This window comes from Castor canadensis, chromosome 1, assembly GCF_047511655.1.
Source record: "Castor canadensis chromosome 1, mCasCan1.hap1v2, whole genome shotgun sequence".
Classification (NCBI taxonomy): Eukaryota; Metazoa; Chordata; class Mammalia; order Rodentia; family Castoridae; genus Castor; species Castor canadensis.
The window spans coordinates 192,514,060-192,535,770 of NC_133386.1; the positions used below are offsets into that span (position 1 = coordinate 192,514,060).

At 32.8% G+C, this 21,711-nt stretch overlaps 2 protein-coding genes and 1 pseudogene across 2 annotated transcripts; all 3 read left to right on the top strand.

The window, feature by feature from the left end:
• LOC109701686 (olfactory receptor 8J3-like) lies at positions 1-971 on the top strand (annotated as a pseudogene).
• Positions 972-12,591: 11,620 nt separating this feature from the next.
• On the top strand, positions 12,592-13,551 carry LOC109701684 (olfactory receptor 8K3-like). The gene has a single exon (XM_020187197.1). The coding sequence runs from the start codon at positions 12,592-12,594 to the stop codon at positions 13,549-13,551; it is 960 nt and encodes a 319-aa protein (XP_020042786.1).
• Positions 13,552-20,263: 6,712 nt separating this feature from the next.
• LOC109701685 (olfactory receptor 8K1) lies at positions 20,264-21,223 on the top strand. Its single transcript, XM_020187198.2, has one exon. It carries the CDS (start codon positions 20,264-20,266, stop codon positions 21,221-21,223), a length of 960 nt encoding a protein of 319 aa, XP_020042787.2.
• Positions 21,224-21,711: the final 488 nt, after the last annotated feature.

The following is a 21,711-nucleotide window of genomic DNA, read 5'->3' on the forward strand; positions in this document are numbered from 1 at the left end:
ATGGCTCCTGGAAATATCACCCAGGTCACTGAGTTCATTCTCATTGGTGTCTCAGACCTTCCTGAACTACAGATCCCCCTTTTCCTGGTCTTTCTGGTCATCTATGGGCTTACTGTAATAGGGAACCTGGGTATCATCACCCTCACCATGTCGATGCTCGCCTCCAGACCCCAATGTACTTCTTCCTTCGACATCTGGCTATTATAAATTTTAGTAACTTGACTGTCATTGCTCCAAAAATGTTGATCAATTTTTTAGTAAATAGGAAAACCACCTCATACTACAAGTGTGCCACCCAACTTGGTGGATTCCTGGTTTTTATTGTGGCTGAGGTTTTGATGCTGGCTGTGATGGCCTATGACCACTACGTGGCAATTTGCAACCCTCTGATGTACATGGTGGTGGTGTCTAGGCGGATCTGCCTCCTGCTGGTGTCCCTCACGTACCTCTATGGCTTTTCTACAGCTATTGTTGTTACACCTTGTGTATTCTCTGTGTCTTACTGCTCTTCCAATGTCATTAATCATATTTACTGTGATATTATGCCTCTGTTAACATTGTCCTGTTCTGATACCTATGTTCCAGAAATAATAGTCTTTATATCTGCAGCTTCAAATATTGTTTGTTCCATGACTATAATTCTAGCATCTTATTTCAACATTGTTTTGTCTATTCTAAGGATTCGGTCATCAGAAGGAAGGAGAAAAGCATTTTCCACTTGTGCTTCACATATGATGTCTGTGACAGTTTTCTATGGTACTTTACTGTTCATGTATTTGCAGCCTCGAACTAACTATTCATTAGATACTGATAAACTGGCTTCTGTGTTTTATACATTGGTGATTCCCGTGCTGAATCCCATGATCTACAGCCTGAGGAATAAGGACGTGAAGGATGCCTTAAAGAGGCTCATGGCAAATCCATGCTATTCCCTTAAGCCAAAAAAGGTTTTGAACTCTGTAGGTAAATAAAGAGATATGTTGTCTTTATGCAATAGAAATAATTGGTTTAGGTGGCTGACCTAAAGGTTTACAAGTAATTGGAGAATTAAAAGAAACTTGAATTTGTGGAGCATTGAATTTAAAAAATTCAACTGAAACGTTTTGAGTTGTTGGAATACTTCAGAAATAAAAGGTGTTACTTAACAACTTTATCCCCTTAAAAAGCAAGAATCAGTTTTCTAAGAAATGTGTCTGGAATCAGGAGAATAATAAGATAATACTAAGTATATGCTTCAATAGAACAGCAAAATATGAATTAGAGACATAGCTCAGTTCTTCTTATTTTTTGGTTTCTATTTTTCAGACCTCCTCATACAAACTCTGTCGTTTGTAGCAAGCTAAATGATTAAGCGTAGCAAGTCTCTGTATCTTGAAAAACTGTAATTATGGATGAATAAAATAATTTTTACAAATAAGTTATCAAAATTCAACTGAAAATACATTTAAAATAAAGCTCCTTCTTTCTTAATACTCTTTTAGTGAAGAATTCACTATTCTGAATGCCAAGCAGAACATATCTAGTTATTTTATTCCAATTAGCATAATTTATACAACTTTGAAGTAAAAGACATGGAGTACTTTTTTGTGGTACTGGGACTTTTTTGTGGCTCAGGGCCTACACCTTGAGCCACTACACCAACATGTTTTTTGTGATCGTTTTTTTCAAGATAAGGTCTTGCAAACTGTTTTCTCAGACTGGCTTTGAACTACAGTCCTCCTGATCTCTGCCTCTTGAGTCACTAGGACTACAGGCATGAGCCACCAGTGCCTAGCACAGAGTATTTATTATTGAGTATGCTTTCATGCAGAATTTGACTCATATATACAGTATATTCCATGAAGGTTTTCCTTTCCTCTTGTCCTAGGTATCACTTTATTTTACTGTATAAAATACATTATCTGGTTCTTGATAATAGTGGGCATTTCTGCCATTTTGATGGAAGATCCTTAAATCAGGAGGGGAAAATTTTAGTTGATTTTGTAAAATTTTATTTTGCTTTCTGTTAGTTTCTGATCAGTGGACATACAGCTAAATACCTTAAACAATTTTGAGTATACTAGAAGATCAGGCTAACTGTCAGAATTATCAAGTGAGAATTTTATATCAAAGCTCCATCAATCCATATTAAAATCTGGATTTTAATAAAGCCCATGGAGGATTATCACACTGCACCTTATGACTTATTCTGGCAAATAAAATATTAGACAGGAAAAGATATAAGGTATAGGAAATCAGATTAACATTTCATGTGTATGTCTATTTTGCTTATAACTAGATACTAGTGTTTCATAGTTCTCCCAATATAGTCATTAACTCCTCAGGCACAATAGGTATGATGCAATAAAAGAAAGAAATAATCTTACAAGTTGCCATTGGGTCATCTTCAGAGTGGTCTTAATGTTAATGTAGAGAGTCCACTTTTGTGCCAAATTTTCTTATCCTCATCACTTTCATGAAATGATACATTTAAGAGCAAGTTTAGGACTATGTGGAGGAGAATTTCTCCAGGCAGAAGAAATAACAGATGCACAAATCTTGTAAGCCAAATGTGATTGCTATTTTTTTTTTTAGAAACTGCTAGAATGCCAGTGTGGCTAAAGTGTGGATATCCTGGCAGAGAGTACAGGGATGATTCCCCAATGGAAAACATGAAAAAACAGGCATCACTCTAGAGTCTTTATTGACTAATAAGAACTCTGTGAGCTTAATCAAGTCATCAAAATTTAGTCAGTTCCCTGTAGCCACTAGGAAACTCTTGATTAAAACATCTCCACTAACTGAAAAATTATCCAGAGCTTTCTTTCACATTCCCTAGCTTAGGGAAAGGAAATATGAGTAATCCTACATGAAACATTTTCTTCTGTCACATTGTGACAAATGTTTAGTTCATACTGTAGATTATTTTCTATACTTCAGTAGATATTTCTTGATGGATGGGCCTAGCGTAACAGTAAGTAACTGCAGCAATGCTTCAGTAGACAAGGGGATCCCATAATCCCTTAGAATCATTTTACTTTCTTGAAATTTAGAAAATCTAATTAAGAATTAAAACTTACATTAAAAATAAGAAAGAACAGAATTATATAGTGTCTTTTTTGCATTGATTAGCCAATTCTAAACACATATATTAGTCTATTCTACTATGATGAGATAGAACTCATTAATTTGCCACACTCAACTGAGTCTCATCACCCATTGTTACTATACATGACTCTTTCACATGTTTATTCACAAATACTGTGTCTGAAAATCTGGATTGTTGTGTGATATGAAAGTGAGGAAAGGAATATTACAGGATATAATAAACCACAGTTATCAATGGATACTCACAATGGTGTGTGCAATTCTGAACAATAAATTTAAATTGTATATTAAGGCCCATAAGGTGAGATATATTCAGGATTCCTATTAATAAATCAAGGTGCCTTGAGATTCCACTGGAATGTGGATGTAGGTTTTCTTATAATCTTATATTCAGCACAGTTTCACATAATCTGTTGAGGTCCAGATATTGCACATCCATGAACTCACCAGCAATCTACACCTATTCTGAGAAAAGCTTGGAATACCCTCTCCTTAGATAGGTTGAGTGTATTTCAAAATAGTAGTATTGGGTAATAAAATTGATATAATAGCTCAAGATAAGAATGCTTAGAATTTAATAACAGTATACCATGTAAAATAAGCATCAATCTCTCAAGCATAAAATGTCTAAACATGATCAGGGAAAGACAAATGGAAAGAGATGATATTGATGAGTGAGAAAAGAAATACAAGTGAGGTATTCATAACATTTTTCTAGAACACACATATGAAAGATATTAAATAAACATGGGAAGGAAGAGTTGATATTTCAACAGACCTTGAAGGATAAATGAGCATTTTCCCTTCAATACCTATTTTTCTCTAAAAGAGTGAGAAATGACAAGGACAAATGCAGAAATAAGGAATAGCATGTGTTATTGACAAGTGGAGACTAATAATGCTAATGAATAAATAAAAATTCATTGGTGGTTAGGGGTTGACTGGCTAAAATTGTGAAAAGTCACCCTTTCAAATATGCATCCTCTCTTGAACTCAAAATAAATTCCTTTCATTCACAAATTTTAGATTTTGGTGTTTTAAAAGTAGAAAAAAGCAACAGAGATGAAAAGTGACAAGAATAAATAAATGAAAGTTGAAAGAAACATTCTTTCTGGTCTAGTTTATTGTATGCGTTTCATAGAATTTACCTTAAGAATATATGTAATATCTGGAAATTAATAGTTCTCATTCTGTGATTGAATGAAAGAATGCATAAATTGAATAGCCTCCAAAGGAAATAAGAAATACACAAAACTCTATTTCCTCTTTCCCTCTTTTTGTTTTGTGTTGCTATGACTCAACTTTCATATTTTAATATGCAAAATATAGGTTGGGATTCATCAATTTTGGTTCTTATTTCCTTTAATTTCTAAGTGGATAAATTAGAATTTAAAACTCCACCTGTATTAGAGTTTGAGGAAAAAGTAGTTCATTTGTACAGGATAAACTTTAAGTGAACAAGTATATCTTGAAAGTTGTACTTACCTTATAGTGTCTCTCAGCAATCATGCTTATTGAAACAAATGCATGTTTTGATAAATTTAGCCATAGTTGTTAGCACACCAGAGCCATTAGCTACTTCTAAGGAAAAAATGGAAAGCACAGACCTTGTTTTATTAGTGTATTTATTTCTAGTGTAATTATCACAGTACATGAGAAAAATTACAATTTTTCCTTTTTTTTAATTTATCTTTACAGAGATAAAAAGAAAATAAAAAAGATGAGAGTTACTACATTTGACATTATTTAAATATTTATTAATTCAGTTATGAAAACAGCCAAAATGAATCAGAAATGACAGACAAATATTCAACTTTGAATGCGGTAGAAAAATGATTTTTATAAGAGGGGGGCAGGGTTTACTACATAGCTCCAGCTGGCCTCAAACCTGCTATTTAGTCCATATTGGCCTCAAACTTGAGATCCTCCTACTTCACCCTCAATAAAACAATTGCATTATCTCTACAAGTTTGGTTACGTGCTTAAAGAACAATGCTCAGACATTTGAACAGAAGTCAAGGCATTGTGAATCATTCCAAGATTCCCATATTAGTTTGTCCAATGAGTTTTCAGGAAAAGATGTTCAAATTTTCCGCAAAATAAAACCTCTTCTTACTCTGTATTCCTTTCTCAGATTCAGAGTATGCTAATAATGTACATTGGTAACAGAAACTATCTATGAGATAGTAAGTATAAAATGCCACTAACTGGACTTAAAATATATACCATTTGGCTTTGGCTTCTCTCTACTTCCTCATCTAAATTCCTGAAGACACAAAGGAATTCATTCTCCTGAATCCATAGGGGTTGAAGAGGCCCCTCTTTCTGGTATTTTTACTCATCCTCTTTTTCACAGTGCTGGCAACCTGACTTTGACCCTGGTCATTAGGACAGAATGTATTAAGACTCAATACATTCATGCACTTCTCTCCCTGCTTACTTGACTTTTGTTGACTTCTGTACTCTTTTTCCATTATACACAAATGCTGAAAATTTCTTATAAAACAAAATAATACATGCTTCAGTACATTTTCTGCTCAGTTAAGTTGTTTGCTGGATTTCCTGACAATTACATGCTTGCCACTGGCTTCCATGGCCTATCACAGATATGCAGTCATCTGTAAATCCCTTCTGTACACTGTCGCAATGTACCCAGGAATCTGCACTCAGCTTTAAGTGTCCTCTGTATCTGTAGCAATGTCATTCCTGATGCCATTCCTTAATCCTCATCTTTTGCATCTCCTACTACACTGCAGTATCATCAGTTCTACAGTAGTATCTTCTTTATGCCCTTACACCAGCCTCTAAACGTTCTCTTGACGTAAAGAAAATAGGCTCTGTCTCCTATCATGTCCATGTTGAACCTCTTGATCAACAGTCTTGGGAGGCAGGATAAAGATAGTTTTTGTAAGTAGAAACCAATACTTTATGTTCATGAATTAAGGAAAACAACTTCAATAAATAAAACAACAGATTTTATTTAATGATCTGTTTTTCCCTCCAATAAAATTAATAGGTGCCTTGGTCTTCATTGGCAACTAATGAATATCTGTGCATTGTAAAATGAAATAATGGAATTATTTGTAAATAAGTTTTCAGGATATAGTACTAAATTTATATCAAATGATATTTTTGTCATAAAAATATTTTAAAATTTGACATCTACACAATGGTGCTCTTGGTAAAAATAGATAAAACTAAAGCACCCAGAACACCCAGTATGAGATTATTAATTCTAAGAAGTGTGCTAGAATATTTTTATTTGGATATAAATTGTTAATAACATATCCCAGTATTTCCCATTTTCCAGTATTAAATTATAATGAATTATTAGTTCATGGTAATCCCATCCCACTCCAGGATACATTTGACAATGACAAGAAATATTAATGATTTTCATGAGAATGAGGAGTTGTCGAGGAATGCTGTTGCTACAGATGAGAGGGGCCTAGGACGATGTAAAATAAGTTATGACTCACAGGTCCTCACACAAGGAATTTATCTCTTCCAAAAAGGTTAATGTCAAAGTTATGAAAATACCCCTCTGAACAATTGTTTTCTTAACAATTATAATTGCTCTACATATCTCATTCAGCCTACACTGGTTGATAGTGCTTCTTCTATAGTCTTGTTTGTTTTCTGTTCATCTGTGCTGTCAATCTTTAAACCTCTTTTAAAATTTGAAATTAAATTATAATTTGACTTTTCTTATCCATCAGTTTTAGTTTTAGGAAATCTGGGGTTCCTTTGCCATCTCTGCATGAACTTATAATTCCTAAATTTACTTGCTTTTTTTCTACTAAATTGTTCCTTTTTGTCCTTTTTGCCTAGAAATGTATCCTACTGAATATAAATTATAGCTCATGCAGAAAACCAATAGTGGATATTGACTTTTAAATTAACAATGAATATCTCTGAATATGCTTTATTGGAATATGAAACAATTCATTTTTAGTGTGGTTTTTGATGTGGTCGAACTTACATCTGTCATTTTACTATTCCCTTCTAGCTGTGTTTTTGTTTCCCTGTTTCACTTTGACTACCTTCCTTTATTTTGAAATGTTTTGACATATAAACACAATACCTGTAGTGTTAAATAAACATACACACTTGCATTAATAGTGTATACTTCCAATTGTTCCTTAGGTTGGATAAATTCTATTTAACTATTTTCAAGTTCATTCAATACAGAGCTAAGAAAATACCTTATAGATTTTCTTTCATAGAAAATGCATTGTCCATTCAAATTTGTTCCCAAACTACTTATTTGAGTATGTATCTATCTAAAAAGTACACAATTTAGTGAATAAATATATATGTAGATATATTCTGAATCTTAATCTTGCCTTGAGTCTAACTATTAAAATTTATCAGTTTAGCTATTATGTTCTTTAACATCAGATTTTCTGTTTAGTTCTTAGAAACACAATTCTTTTATTAATTTCTTTTTTCCTTTAGTAAGATACTGTTTGCACATTCCATTATTTCTTTATAAAGGGAGTTTTTTTCTTATTTTTCAAAACATATTTACAATAAGAATTTTAAAGTCTTTTTCTATTAATACCATCATCCAGATCCCCTCAACAATCATTTCTATTGACTTCTGATTTTCTGTATACTACCATTATTTCCCTATTTTTTGTGTTGTAATGTGTCTTGAAATTTGGACATTTTATGGCATATCAAGTGGCAACTGTGGTAACAATCCTTGTAAACATACACACACACTCACACACACACTCACACACACATTCATATAACATACCGCCAAAATTGTATTGAAATCCCCACAATTAATGTAGTTGTTGCTCCTGTTTGTTTGTTTAATGAATTTTGGGACTCTTAATATGAAGTCTATGTTTGCTCTAGAGTGTGTTAAGTGGAAGTGTATGTCCAGTTAGCTGAGTCTTAAGATAATGTCTGAACAGAAATTTTTATAAGTTTCTTCAATCAATAGATTATGTCTTCTATCCTTTGCTGAGTATTTGTGATGGGGCACAACTTTAACGCTGCTACAGTCTAGAATGTGATCCTCAAAATTCATGTGTTTCTGTTGATATTATTAAGAGGTGGGGCCTTTATAAGGGGATCAAGTTGGAAGGGAAGAGAGCTGTAAATGGGTGAAAAGAAGGCATCTAAAAAAGGACCTGAGGAAGTGGGTTTGCTCTTCTTCGCTTAGGCACTATGAGAACACCTATGAGAGGTTATATAGGAGAAATAGGCTTTACCCAGACACTAAACATGCAGGCATCTTGATCATGTACTTAACAGCCTACAAAACTGTGAAAGAACAAGTGTCCCTCAGAAATTACTCAACATCAAGGTATTATATTGTAGCAACACAAACCAAGACAAATGTTCATGTAGCTGACAAGTCTGCCTACATCTTTACTTCCTGCTTATTCAGATCCTCAGGTCAGCCACATGAAGAGAATGGAGCCCTTCTAGCTCAGTTTCGACCAGAGCTCAGTCTTTCACATGGACCTAGTTTATTAGGTCTCCATTAATACAACAGAATTTTTAAGCCCCTTGTGGACATCTTTTTAATAAACCTTCCTTCTATGTTTTTGTTTACCCCAAGAGAATTTTCTAATGTAAACAATTGTCAATGATTTTTTTCAACAAATACTCCAGTCATAAAACAATTAGTATAGAATAATCTTTAAGTGAAGTCAAATGAAGACAACGGTCCATGAAAAGGACGTTTCCAGAAAGCTCAAAAAACAAATTAAAAGTGACAGTGGACTAGACGTAGTAGTCTCTGAAGTACTCCAAAACTGATTTGGTTATTCCAACAGCAACAAGTTTTCTGATTTTCATAGATGCTGTGGTTGCAAGGCTTTCTTTTTAAGACTATTTCATAATTACAGAATGGTGAATAGGAATAGGATTAGTAACAAAACCATAAATCTTGCTGTTTTTACCAAGGTTTAGCAGTTTTCCTTACATAATTGAAAGGATTGTTGCTATGCTTTGATTTAGTTTTAGTTTTAGTTCTATAAAAGTACCATTTAAAATACCAGTGATCTTGTTTACTTTATGGAGGGATGCGTTCATGAAGTTCCTCACATATCAGTTTTTCTTGATCAAAATATTTCAGAATAAGTTTATAATTTCTCAGTTAATCAGGATCTTTCATGATTGCATAAATCTTTACACATTCATCATAAGGGCAGCAAGATCACTTGAGTAATCACAGATGGAAATGTTTCAGTACCTGTATTATTGGGATATGTGATTTACTACCTGAGTAGGAGGTGATGACATTTTAAAAAGGTAAACCATGTGAGTCAGTTCCCTCTATATATACATGTATATATGCATACATATAAATATGTGTGTGTATTGAAAAGGATAGGCATAAATATTCTATTTTTATGTTATTCTGTTTTTCTGGAGAACCCTAATACACTAAAGAATACAAATTTCCTTGATTAACAGGGAGACTCTAGGTGTTTTGTTATACTCTCAAATGATTTATGGATATTCAGCTGAGTGTTTGGCAGCTCCTTAGGGAGTGCCTCAAGAGGTGGAAAAAATCCATAAATTGTTCTCACTATTCCATGGGAGAAACATGTGGAGGAGTCAAGAAAGAGGCTTCATTACAGGTAAAAAAAATAACCAGGATAGAACATTGCATGTGGTGCCATATGTTGCACATATCCACAATATTTCAGTGACATTTACAAAGTGCCATTTTAGTTTAATTGCAAAACCTCAAACTCATCACTTAGTTCTCTGTGCTTTCTACCACTCAATAATGCCTGAACAGAAATAAAATTTTTAAATATTTTGTATAGTATGATAGCTAAAAGTGTATTAATCTTACAAATGACAACATGGTGTTGCTTATAATGTACTTGTTTTATATAAATAAGGTTATCTTCAACTGAGGCAAAAATTGAGAGCAAACTGAACACTATTAAAAGGATATGTATGTGTTTTTTAAATGGCATAATGAGAAAGCTATCTGCTCTTGTTGATGTTTTTCCAAATATTTACTATCTCTAGGCTCTTGTGACCCTGTAAGGTAATCTTCTAAGATTGGCTTAAAATAGTGTAACATTCAATAATTATTTTAAGTAATATATGGCTATGATTCTTTCCTCATTTGTTGATGAGAAAGAAAGGGAGTTTGTACATCATGCTCAGATGTAAAAAACACTATTTGAAGACAAGGAGACTTTGAAAAGCCAGTTTTATGGTAAAATAGAAGTCCAGACTGTATTTTGATTTCTAGTGAGATAGGACAAAAAGCAAATATAATTTTCTCAAAGACAATGTTTTCATAAAAATGTAATTGCTACCCAAAAAAGACAGTAGAATCCAAAAAGCAATCCAGTTCTTTCTGTAAAACTCCAAAGCTGGCTGTGAGAAGCTCCCTACAAGAATATAACTACTTACCTCGTGTGATTTTCTTTTTGTTGGTGTTTTTGTTCTTAATTATAAAACAAAACAAATAAATAAAATACAAGGTTTACATTGCTTATTTTATTTACTGAATAAATTATTCTAATACTATTTACTGATTCTTATTTCCATATTTCTAATACAAGAAAGACATACTCATAGAGACATAGTAGGAAAATAGGAGATTTCTATCTTATGAACAATATTTTAATTGATTTAATTATAAATTACATGTAATCATGTTAACATTCAATGTAAAATGTATGCTTTATTTTTACTAACAACTCAGAGATTGCTTTCTTAAGTATTAAAACCCATTAATTTCAAATAAAAAATTTTCTTACATCAACATGCCTTCCTCCTCATAATTTTTAATTTTTAGGAAATGCCAATATACTTTTTATTTTAAATGTGTATCTACATTATGTGTTATATCACAATTTGAAGAAGTTCCTGTTATTTAAATGCACAAAAGAATTTAAAATCACATCCAAAGTTCATGGGCATCTGATCCATGGTGCATTTTGTCCCTTTCGTATTATATAACATAGAGTTTCAGCTTTTCTTTTCATTTTTAAACTTTAGTACTCCTTTAATCAAAGGACATTTTCATGAACTTCCAATGCTCTTGTTCCCAACTGTCTCAGATTTCCTATCATTCTTTTAAAATCTTCTGTGATAAAGTACATTTAACCTTTTACATTCTAGTTAGTGTTCCTCAGTTATAATGAAAATCCCTTCTTAGAAATAGTAATATTTCAAGCAAATTTATGCTAAAATAATTAATATTAATTTATGCCAATATAATTAATATTAAAGTATTATTAGATGAGTTGTGGAAAAACACAAGGTGAGTATTTCAAAACAGTAGCACAGTGATTGTCCAGTTTTCATCATGTAGTGGAGGAGAGCTGGGGAAAAGACTGAGATAAGCTGTATGTATTACATCCTGCTTGATTCGTCATCAACTCATCATTGTAAACCTGACAAGTGGCTACATCCTACTGCAAAATAATTTACATATGCCTATGAAAGTAAAACCTTTTCCAGGTATGATACATTAACAAATTTAAAAAACTAACAAAAAGAACATTTTATACTTAATATTTTAGTATTATTTCTAAGTAGCATAGGAACATTGAGTCATTTAATCTTCATAGATTCTTCTCAACAAATACTTGAAAGACATGTTGGTTTTCAGTATGAGAATAAAGATCTCTAAATCACACGATCTAAAATGCACTCTTTCCCCAAAGAAACCTTTGAATGTTAATACTCTAGACCATATCTTTGTACATATGCCTCCTGGCATTTTCTCCACTTATACATAAATGACGCCACTGTGATCTGTCATGTTGTTGCTATTTATACAAATGCACAATATCTATTCAGTGGATGGAAGTTTTAGCTGCATGAACAGTAAATGTAAGTGTTTTCAGAGGACTATGTTTTGAGGTAAGTGAGTTTGTGCATTTCTGGAATTTGTATCCAGAAATTTTTTATAAAACTGCAAGTATAGAATATTATTAAATTAGATTAATAAATATGACTAGATAACAAGAATCACACAAAAACACTAAGGAGTTTAATACTTGGCCATATTTTGAAAAATGAATTTTAACATAAATTTTAAAAAATTATTTTATAAGCTATCTATGAATTAATCTATCATCTGTCTATTTCATCAGGATTTCTCAAACTCAGCCCTATTGATATTTTGCATTGGATATTATTTAGGATATTATTTACTGGATACAGTAGGATGTTAACACTTTAACATCTAATCTTTAGATACCAGAAGCAGCCCAATTCCTATTGTGACCAAAAAATGAGTGTAGACATTGAAAATGATGTCTGGTGAATAAAATCAATCCCAAATTATCACTAATAATCTATCTCTGTTTCTACCACTAATTCTATCATTCATATTTTATTTATGAAAAATCAATTTATTTTCAAATACTGTAAGTTGGAAAGTTTGATGTATTTTATTTGCTCTAGCTTTATTTACTAAAATTCTCCTTAGTAAGAACACTCAAAAGATATTGAATATGCTGCTATCTCTCTCCAGAATAGGTTTTCTGATAGACCTGAATGGAGAAGCACAATCTCACAGTGGTGAGAGAATTCATTCTGGTGGGCATCACAGATCGTCCTGAGCTGCAGGCTCTGTTATTTGTGCTGTTCCTCAACATCTATGTGATCTCAGTGGTGGGCAACTTGGGCATGATCATCCTTACCAAGGTGGACTCCAGGCTACAGACCCCAATGTACTTTTTTCTTAGACATCTGGCTTTCACAGATCTTGGTTATTCAACAACTGTGGTTCCAAAAATGTTAGTAAATTTTGTTGTAGATCAAAATACAATTTCCTATTATCTTTGTGCTATACAACTAGCTTTCTTTCTTGTCTTTATTGTTAGTGAACTTTTTATTCTGTCTGCAATGTCCTATGACCGCTATGTGGCCATCTGTAACCCACTGCTCTACACAGTCATCATGTCACAAAGGGTATGTAATGTACTAGTGTCAATTCCCTATCTCTACTGCACATTTGTGTCTCTTCTAGTCACCACAAAGATTTTCACTTTACCCTTCTGTGGCTACAACGTCATCAGGCATTTCTACTGTGACAGTATCCCCTTGTTATCTTTACTTTGCTCAAATACTCATGAAATTGAATTGATCATTCTAATCTTAGCAGCTTTTGATTTGATTTCCTCTCTTCTGATCGTCCTTGTGTCCTACCTGCTCATCATTATAGCCATTCTCAGAATGAACTCTGCAGAAGGCAGGCGTAAGGCTTTCTCCACCTGTGGGTCCCACCTGACAGTGGTTATTGTCTTCTATGGGACTTTGATATTCATGTATGTGCAGCCCAAGTCCAGTCACTCCTCCAACACTGATAAAGTGGCTTCCATCTTTTACACCTTGATTATCCCCATGTTGAATCCCTTGATCTATAGCTTGAGGAACAAAGATGTAAAATGTGCTTTACAATGGACATGGAATAACTTATGCAATTTGTTTTCATTATCTTGTCATAAAATATGATTCCTGCAATTTAGATTAATGGCATAAAGTTTTATTCTGTATGTATCCAGAAGAAATAACAAGTAAAATTTTTTAACATGTATTTGCATATTGAACTATGCATACAGGTTATTTTAGTTGATGTATATAGATTAATAAAGAAAAAAATTAAAATGTTGCCTTCTTTAAAAGGGATAAATGAGTCATATGCATAGTAAATAAGTTTTATGGGAGATAGATATCTAGATATTAGATGGATCTAGATAAAAAAGAAGCAGCAAAGAAAGTAAGGATGCTAAGGTGGAGAGAACCCTGGGAATTACAAAAGGAAATACAAAGGTATTGTGCTTTCATTGCCCATTCTAATAAACTTATAGTGCTTATCTCCTGCATGTGCATTTTGTTTGTGAGTATGCAATCTCATTCTTTCTGGATTAGCCTTCCTAGTTTTCAGTAGTATATTCTGCAATGTATTTAGCACTAGTTACTTATATGATGTTAATTATTTGAAGCCTTATAGCTATGCTGAAATAATTAATATTACAAACATTATTGTCTTCCTCAACCTCATCAGTGCCTTTATTTCACATACTAATCTGTTTAACTGAAACTCAGTAATTCACAGATTCTAACTTTCACATGCTTTTATCTCAATCAGCCCATGTTTTTTACATTCATGGAAGGGTCCATGAAATAAAATATTATGAAGCCCTTTACAAATGTGTGGAAGTTTATGCATTTACTCTAGTTGTAGGTCTTTGTAACCACCTGTTCACTTGTATAGATTTTTTTATATTCATAATAAGTAAGGTAATCACTGATATTTGAAATTTATGTTCTCCCTGTTTCCATATCTTCAGGTGAGAGTGCCATTTAATGATGAATTGATTTTGTTGCCTTTTATACCATGTTGACATTTGTCAATTTTGATCAATACTGAATTTACATTGTATTCTCATGGACTTTCCTATGTGACTGCATTCATTTATTGTGGAACTTGTGAGAATGAACAGAAAACAGCCATCGAGACAGCACAATTTCACATTACTCTTCTGGTCTTTGCATGATTGTTACATATCACTCCCCACATTTTCCCATGAAAATATGTTCATTTTTTAAAATCTTATTATTTTTCCTTAGGTCACCCCCACTAAATAAAATCTATGTATAGGCAATAAAAGTTAAATAGACATATTTCATTGACATAAATTTAAAAGTGCACAGTTCATTGTTTCATGAGGATAAACACTACCATATTGTTGAAGCAGTTAAAATCAGTCTTTAAGATGATCGCATGAACTACCAAGAAACACTAAGTAACAATATTATTGAATAATAAGTGATAGATATTCTCCCATTCTCAGTTAATTTAGCCATCACTTACCCTTGTGAGGTCAACTCAACTAAATATTACATTTTTCAGATGACAAAATAAAGGCTTCAAGAAAGTAAATTTACAAAATTCTCCAAGGGGTGAAATACTGGAGCAAGTTGTTAAAACCAAGTGATGACTCTCCAGATTACATACTCTTAACTACTCTATATTATTACTTATGTCATCCAGACATAAAAATCTCAGTTTGGCATAGTTCAGATTAGAAGAGGAGAAAAGTCATAGGAATCAATTATAAGATAAATAAATTCTGGTGATCTAAGGTACATTGTGTCTTGTGTCTAAATACATAATGCCACATTTTTTTAATTGAAATTTGGTGAGAGAGTAAATTTCAAGTGTGTTCCCCCTCTAACACATACTCTGGGTGGTGGATTAGTGAATGAATTTGTTCATGGTTATCAATACACTGTGTTTCTGTATATGAAATAATCAGATTATACACCTTGAAAGTATATAATATTATTTCTCAATGAAATATTTTTAATGAATTAATATTACTGAACAACTAGAACCATGTCAAACATGTAAAATGAATTCATGAAAGACATAAAAATCAGCAAATATGTAGACTCAGAAATATAAGTGCTCAGTCTTCCATTTTGGGTGACGTGGCTAAAATAAAAAGTCATCACTAAGTGCTTAGATGCAGGTAGCTTAATAACATTTAGAATAAATTATAGAGCAGAAAGGTGTTACAGGAATTAGTATTAAGTAGTCACACATGTACTCAACAGTTAAAAACTAGTTTTCCTTGATTTCTGTTCTTTGAAGTTCAGCCACTTTTGAGAAGGAAAATGGAGGAGAAGCAGAACTTTTAAAAATGGCTACAGCTAGGCTGGCAGAGTGACTCAAGCTAGAAGCCCTGAGTACAAATCCCAGTACCACCAAAAAAGTAAAATAAAATAAGATAAAAATTGCTGTAGCTGATGATCTGTAGGTAGAAGTCTACCAGGGATAATTAAGAGACAAATGCTTCTCCCTAAGGAAAGGAAGTCAGTCGAGGAAATAATTATTCTCTATCCTTTCTTGGAAAAATTGTGAGCTTCAGACATGTAGGAAATTAATTTAAGGGCAAAAGATGACAAAAATACTAACTCTGATATTGTGGAGTTACTGAATTAATGAAAAAGAAATCTGCCAGGTTCCAATAGTAGACATTTTTAAATGAATTTATCTTCATTGAACCAAAGTTTGTTGAGCAGCCCAGTATATGAATAACAGAAATATTTCTAAGTAGTACAACTGGGAAAGGCAGAACTCAACATCAATTAATGAAGGTTGAGCACCATGTTATTTTTCTAAGCTGGGCCATTCATGCAGACTTAGATGGACAAATTGCTTCTCTGAAAGATTTACCATATATTTCATATCACCATGATTAAGTTAAACATCAAAATTAGCCACCACAGTGATTAGATGAAAAGGGAAATACAGCTCAGAAATATATGTCAACCTCAAGAAAACACACTCCATAGAGTTTGTCATTGAAGGAGTTTCTGGAAAATAAGAAAGAAAACAGCAATTGAGGAATTTGAGAATGAAAGTTAAACATTATTATCTCTAGAATAAGAAATCTTCTGTGATTTAAAAAATATTTTATGAATGATAACAATCTTAATTTTCTCGAGTCAAATTGTATTTTCACACAATTTCTTTTTTTAATATTCCATAAGTTTTACTTACAGAAACACCAATGGTATTTTAAAACTCTAAATGAAACTTATAAGGAGGAAAACAAAAATGACTAAGATGAAGATAATATTGGAATTGCTGATTAGACATTACAGAAAAAGAAGGATTAGTGAAGTTGAACATATAGCAATAGAAACTATTCAAGAATGGAATATAAACAATTTTTTTTAGTAACACAACAATGAGCTATGGAACAATGGAAACCAGGGCACTGTGCATGCTAGGTAAGCACTGTCACTCAGGTACATCCCCAGTGCTGTGAAACAATATGAAATGATCTGAACCACAGCTAAATTGCAATAAAACAGTACTAATGTTTGTTAATATCTACAAATCTGCTGAGTTATTTTTCATGAAGAAGATGCCTGAAAATAACATGCTCATGGAAAACATATCCTATTAATCTGTTTAAGCAAACACTTTTTAAAAAATTTTTACTCTATGTCAAGTAGTTACATAGGTCAATTTACCAAGGCACAAGACTGAATACATTTAGAAAAAGAAAATCTGAGCATATACAAACTCCTGGAGACCAGGGACAGTTAACTAGTCCAAAGTGCTCCAATTTATAATCCAGAGGCCACGGAAAATCTAATTCTAAAACATCAGGTCCCATTATCTACAAAACATGTATTTCAGGATGCTCCAAGTTAAAGACTAAATAAAAGTTCATTGGTAACTTACTGAATGCAGTATCTCGAAGTTAGTGATGCCAAAAAAGGGGCACATCTGTCCTTTTTATGTTTTAATATATTTTTAAAAAAGTTACAAATGCTGTGGCTAAAAAGAATTCAAGTTTTTCAAGAAGCAAATTTTTATAAACAGTACTGCAATGGAAGGGAAACAGTATGCTGATACAAAAATCTTTTATTAAGCAAGATTGAACATTTTTAAAATCAGAAAGTGTTAGCATTGAATCCTTTCTAATGTTTACACAAAAAAGCAAGCTGTACAATCTCCATAATAAAATGTGTCCTTGAACACGTGTCCTGGTTACTTTTGCAAATGTTAAAATTTATAGTTTGAGTAACTATATTTACTGAATACCTGGGCATTCAGTAAAGATGTCAGAAATAAAAGCTGCTTTAGATCCAACCAAGAGATTGAAAACAAGTCTCAAATAAAGCCAATGAATATTTACTTAAACAATCAATACTTTTGGGAAAATAATAGAGCAAAATCTAGCACTTGTAATTCTTAATATTTGGTATTGAATAACAATTAATAAACATGAGAAAGCAGGATCATGTGGCCCTATCCAGATGATAATTAAAATACATCTTGAAAGAGCAGTGATGATAAAAGGGCTCTAAAAGAATTATTACAAACAAGTTTAATACACTGAATAATTTAGTAAAAACATTAACACCATGAGGAAGTGAACTATTCAAAATAACCCAACGTGGGTTTAGGTAGATAAAAATGCAGTGTTAAATAAGAACAAATAATTATGTCATGAGAACTGAAATAGACTATATACTGAAAAAGAAAATGACTTAATTTAAGAATGCCACACTAGAGAATTCAAAATGAAGTCAGAAGGAAAAGAAAATATTGAATAAAAATCATAACAACGATTTTATCAGGTTACCTATCACATGTTTAACTGAAGGTCTAAGTAGAAAGAAGAGGCTATGTTACAAAAACATGAGAAGACTTGCCAGTCAGAATTTTTTCTAATATATTTTAAAGGAAAATGCAATTTCATAGATGTAAAAGTCTATGGTAACTCCAAGAAGGGTAACAGATAGGAAAATACAACAACGTGTATGAAAATCAAATTTCTGGAAAGCATGAAGAGATAATTTACCACTGGTTTCTTTGCAGAAACAAATATACCTCTTGGATGTTGTTTCCTGTCAAGCTATTAATTACCACTCTAAATTTATTCTTAAGCAATGAGTTTATTATCAAACGTGTCGTATTCACTGTGAATTTGTTCCTCCCTTTGAGAACTGGATGTAGGAGATATACTTAACAGTTGCATCATATTCTGTAACTAAAATGCAGATAAAGGATATTTGTGATTTCCAGTGTTCAGTGATATTGCATGATTTATTTATCCCATTATGTCCAGAAATGAAGTTTTTTTTTCTTACTTTTTTAAAGGAATATTTGGAGAATAATTAATAGATATTCCAGGCACCACTGGGTAACAATGTGTAATTTGTTTATCCATGTGTTACATTTTAACATCCATACAACCAGACTCAAGGGAGTAGAAAATACTTAAATCTAGTAGCAATCTGCAGGATTAAAACATTAGGCTGCTGAAGTAGATTTTTCACTGAGGTAAGTTGAAACATTGAGTTTTGAACATTTCTGAGGGCAGGTAGTTTAAACTGGGTTATTATCAAAGATACAGAGGTCCTCTGTTCTCTGTAAAAGTGTTTAATGTACTTTTCTATCATCCATAGGCTTGATATTAAGGACAAACCTGTTATACCGTTCCTAATACTCCATGTTGTTTATTATTTATACCACCTTAGTTTCCAAATGAACTGACTGCTTTGGTCATCTATTTTGATGAGAAGCTTTGTCCATCAATTTTACTTGATGTTCCTCTCATCGTATTCTACATTTCCAGTCTACTCAGCATGCACTTCATGGAGACGTGGTACATTATAGAGTTTAGCAGACTTTTTTTATAAAGCAAAAAGACTTTATTTGAATCCTGGTTCTACCATCTAAGCCTGAGTGACCCTTGTTAAATTATCTAATTCATTGAAGTTCAGTTTCCTAACCTAATAAGTGTTATTACAACCTAGAGTTGTATAGATTACAACTAGAGTAATTCATACCTGTAAAGTGCTTAGAAAATTGCCTGCACAATGTGCTCCCTCTAGTTCTTGCCATTGGTTTTATTCTTTCTACTGGACCGTTACTCATATTTCTCCCTGAAATGTTTGACAATAATCAGAATATTCCCTTGGTCCTTTTTGTACAGAAGAGGAGATGATTAGAAATAGTGAGTGATTATGAAAGAACAGGACAGATGTGGAAAAGGCAGACATAGATATTAACAAAACTCTAAAGTGAATATATGGCATTAGATTTTATATTTGGCAAATGAACCAAAATGTATTGAAGCATGTATGTACCTGACAGTCAGAAATTTCTAATTGCCACCTGGTTAATCATGAATGGTGTAGAAGGTCTTATTTGTTTTGCTTTGCTAAACAGATACGATTAATAACAAGGTACAATTTATGATTTAGGCATAGGTATCTGTTTTACAAATTACTTGGAATTTTAAAAAGCTATAATGAAATAGATAACTCTTTTGACATAATCAAAGGATGTGGAATTAAAAGGTTCACTTCAACATGACTTTGTGCTTTTTTTTTTTTTTTTTGGTGGTACTAGGGTTTGAACTTAGGGCCTCACACTTACTAGTGAGGGACTCTACCACTTGAGCTACTTCACCAGCACTATCTTGTCCTTTTAAAGCATATTGTACCATGATTTCAATGACTTGAGTGTTGCTATGAGTGATTTTTTGGCATGATGAGTAAAGGGCTGACCATTTGGCATTTGAGACAAAGAAAATGTTTCTGTTTCTCACATGCTATGCTGTAAATTATCTTAGAAGAGAGAATTTCAAATATAATTTGTATCTTTTCATACTTTACACAGGTTACCATGATGAACCATATGGAGAAATTCAATCATACTATAGTGACACAGGTAACTGAATTTATTATTTTGGGAATCACCAATGAGCCTGGCCTGCAGGTGCTACTCTTTGGAATCTTTCTCATTGTATACTTGGTCACAGTGATTGGCAATCTGGGCATGGTTGTCTTGACCCATTTGGACTCCAAGCTACACACTCCCATGTATTTTTTCCTTAGGCATTTGTCAATCACTGACCTTGGTTACTCCACTGTCATTGGCCCAAAGATGATGATAAACTTTATGGTACACAAGAACACCATTTCTTACACAGGTTGTGCTGCCCAGCTGGCATTCTTTGAGATTTTCATCATCACTGAACTGTTTATTCTCTCAGCAATGGCCTATGATTGCTATGTAGCCATCTGTAAACCTCTTCTCTACATGGTCATCATGTCAGACAAAGTGTGTTGGGGGTTGGTACTTGCTCCCTATCTCTACAGCACCTTTGTGTCAATATTGCTTACAGTTAAGTTGTTTACATTGTCCTTCTGTGGATCTAATATTATCAGATATTTTTACTGTGATTGTCTCCCTCTGATGTCCATGGTCTGTTCTGACACACGTGAATTAGAACTGATCATTTTGATCTTCTCAGGGTGCAATTTGCTGTCCTCTCTCTTGATTGTTCTAGTATCATACATGTTTATTCTTGTGGCCATTCTCAGAATGAACTCAACTAAAGGGAGGTACAAAGCATTCTCCACATGCAGCTCCCATCTGACAGTAGTTGTCGTATTCTATGGGACATTATTATTTATTTACCTGCAACCCAAATCCAGCCATACTTTTGATGTTGACAAAATGGCTTCTGTGTTTTACACCGTGGTCATTCCTATGCTAAATCCACTGATCTACAGCCTGAGGAACAAAGAAGTGAAAGATGCTGTAAAAAGAATGTTAACTCATGGATTCAAAATCCCCACTTAATCCTTAATATTTAGTTTCACAGTGGATCTATGTCTTTGTTTAATAACTGTGTCAGATTAATGAGAGCTGCGAAAAGTAGAACTATTTTAAAAGCTTAAATTTTTCTCTTTATCTGGATAAAACATTTCCTCTTATGTCACCTGTATGCATTGTCCTCCACTTCAAGAATAAATAAATATTGTAGACTGATTGATAATAAAAGTCCCCAGTGATGTCTATAATCATATTATAACACATAGTATTTATAACTAAGAAAACTCGTACCAAATTTGTGGTTGAACTTAGACTTGCAGGATTTAGAATAAGTCTCAACTAATTAAAATGGAGCAAATTAAACCATGTAATTATTAATATGTATTTTACAGCAGTCATTGGGTATTAAAGTTAAATGAGGTTATTCCATGAAGAATGTGTCAACTACACATGATGCAAGAAAGAAATAATATGTGACAATTAACATGACATGAAATTTTGTTTTCAAAACTCTA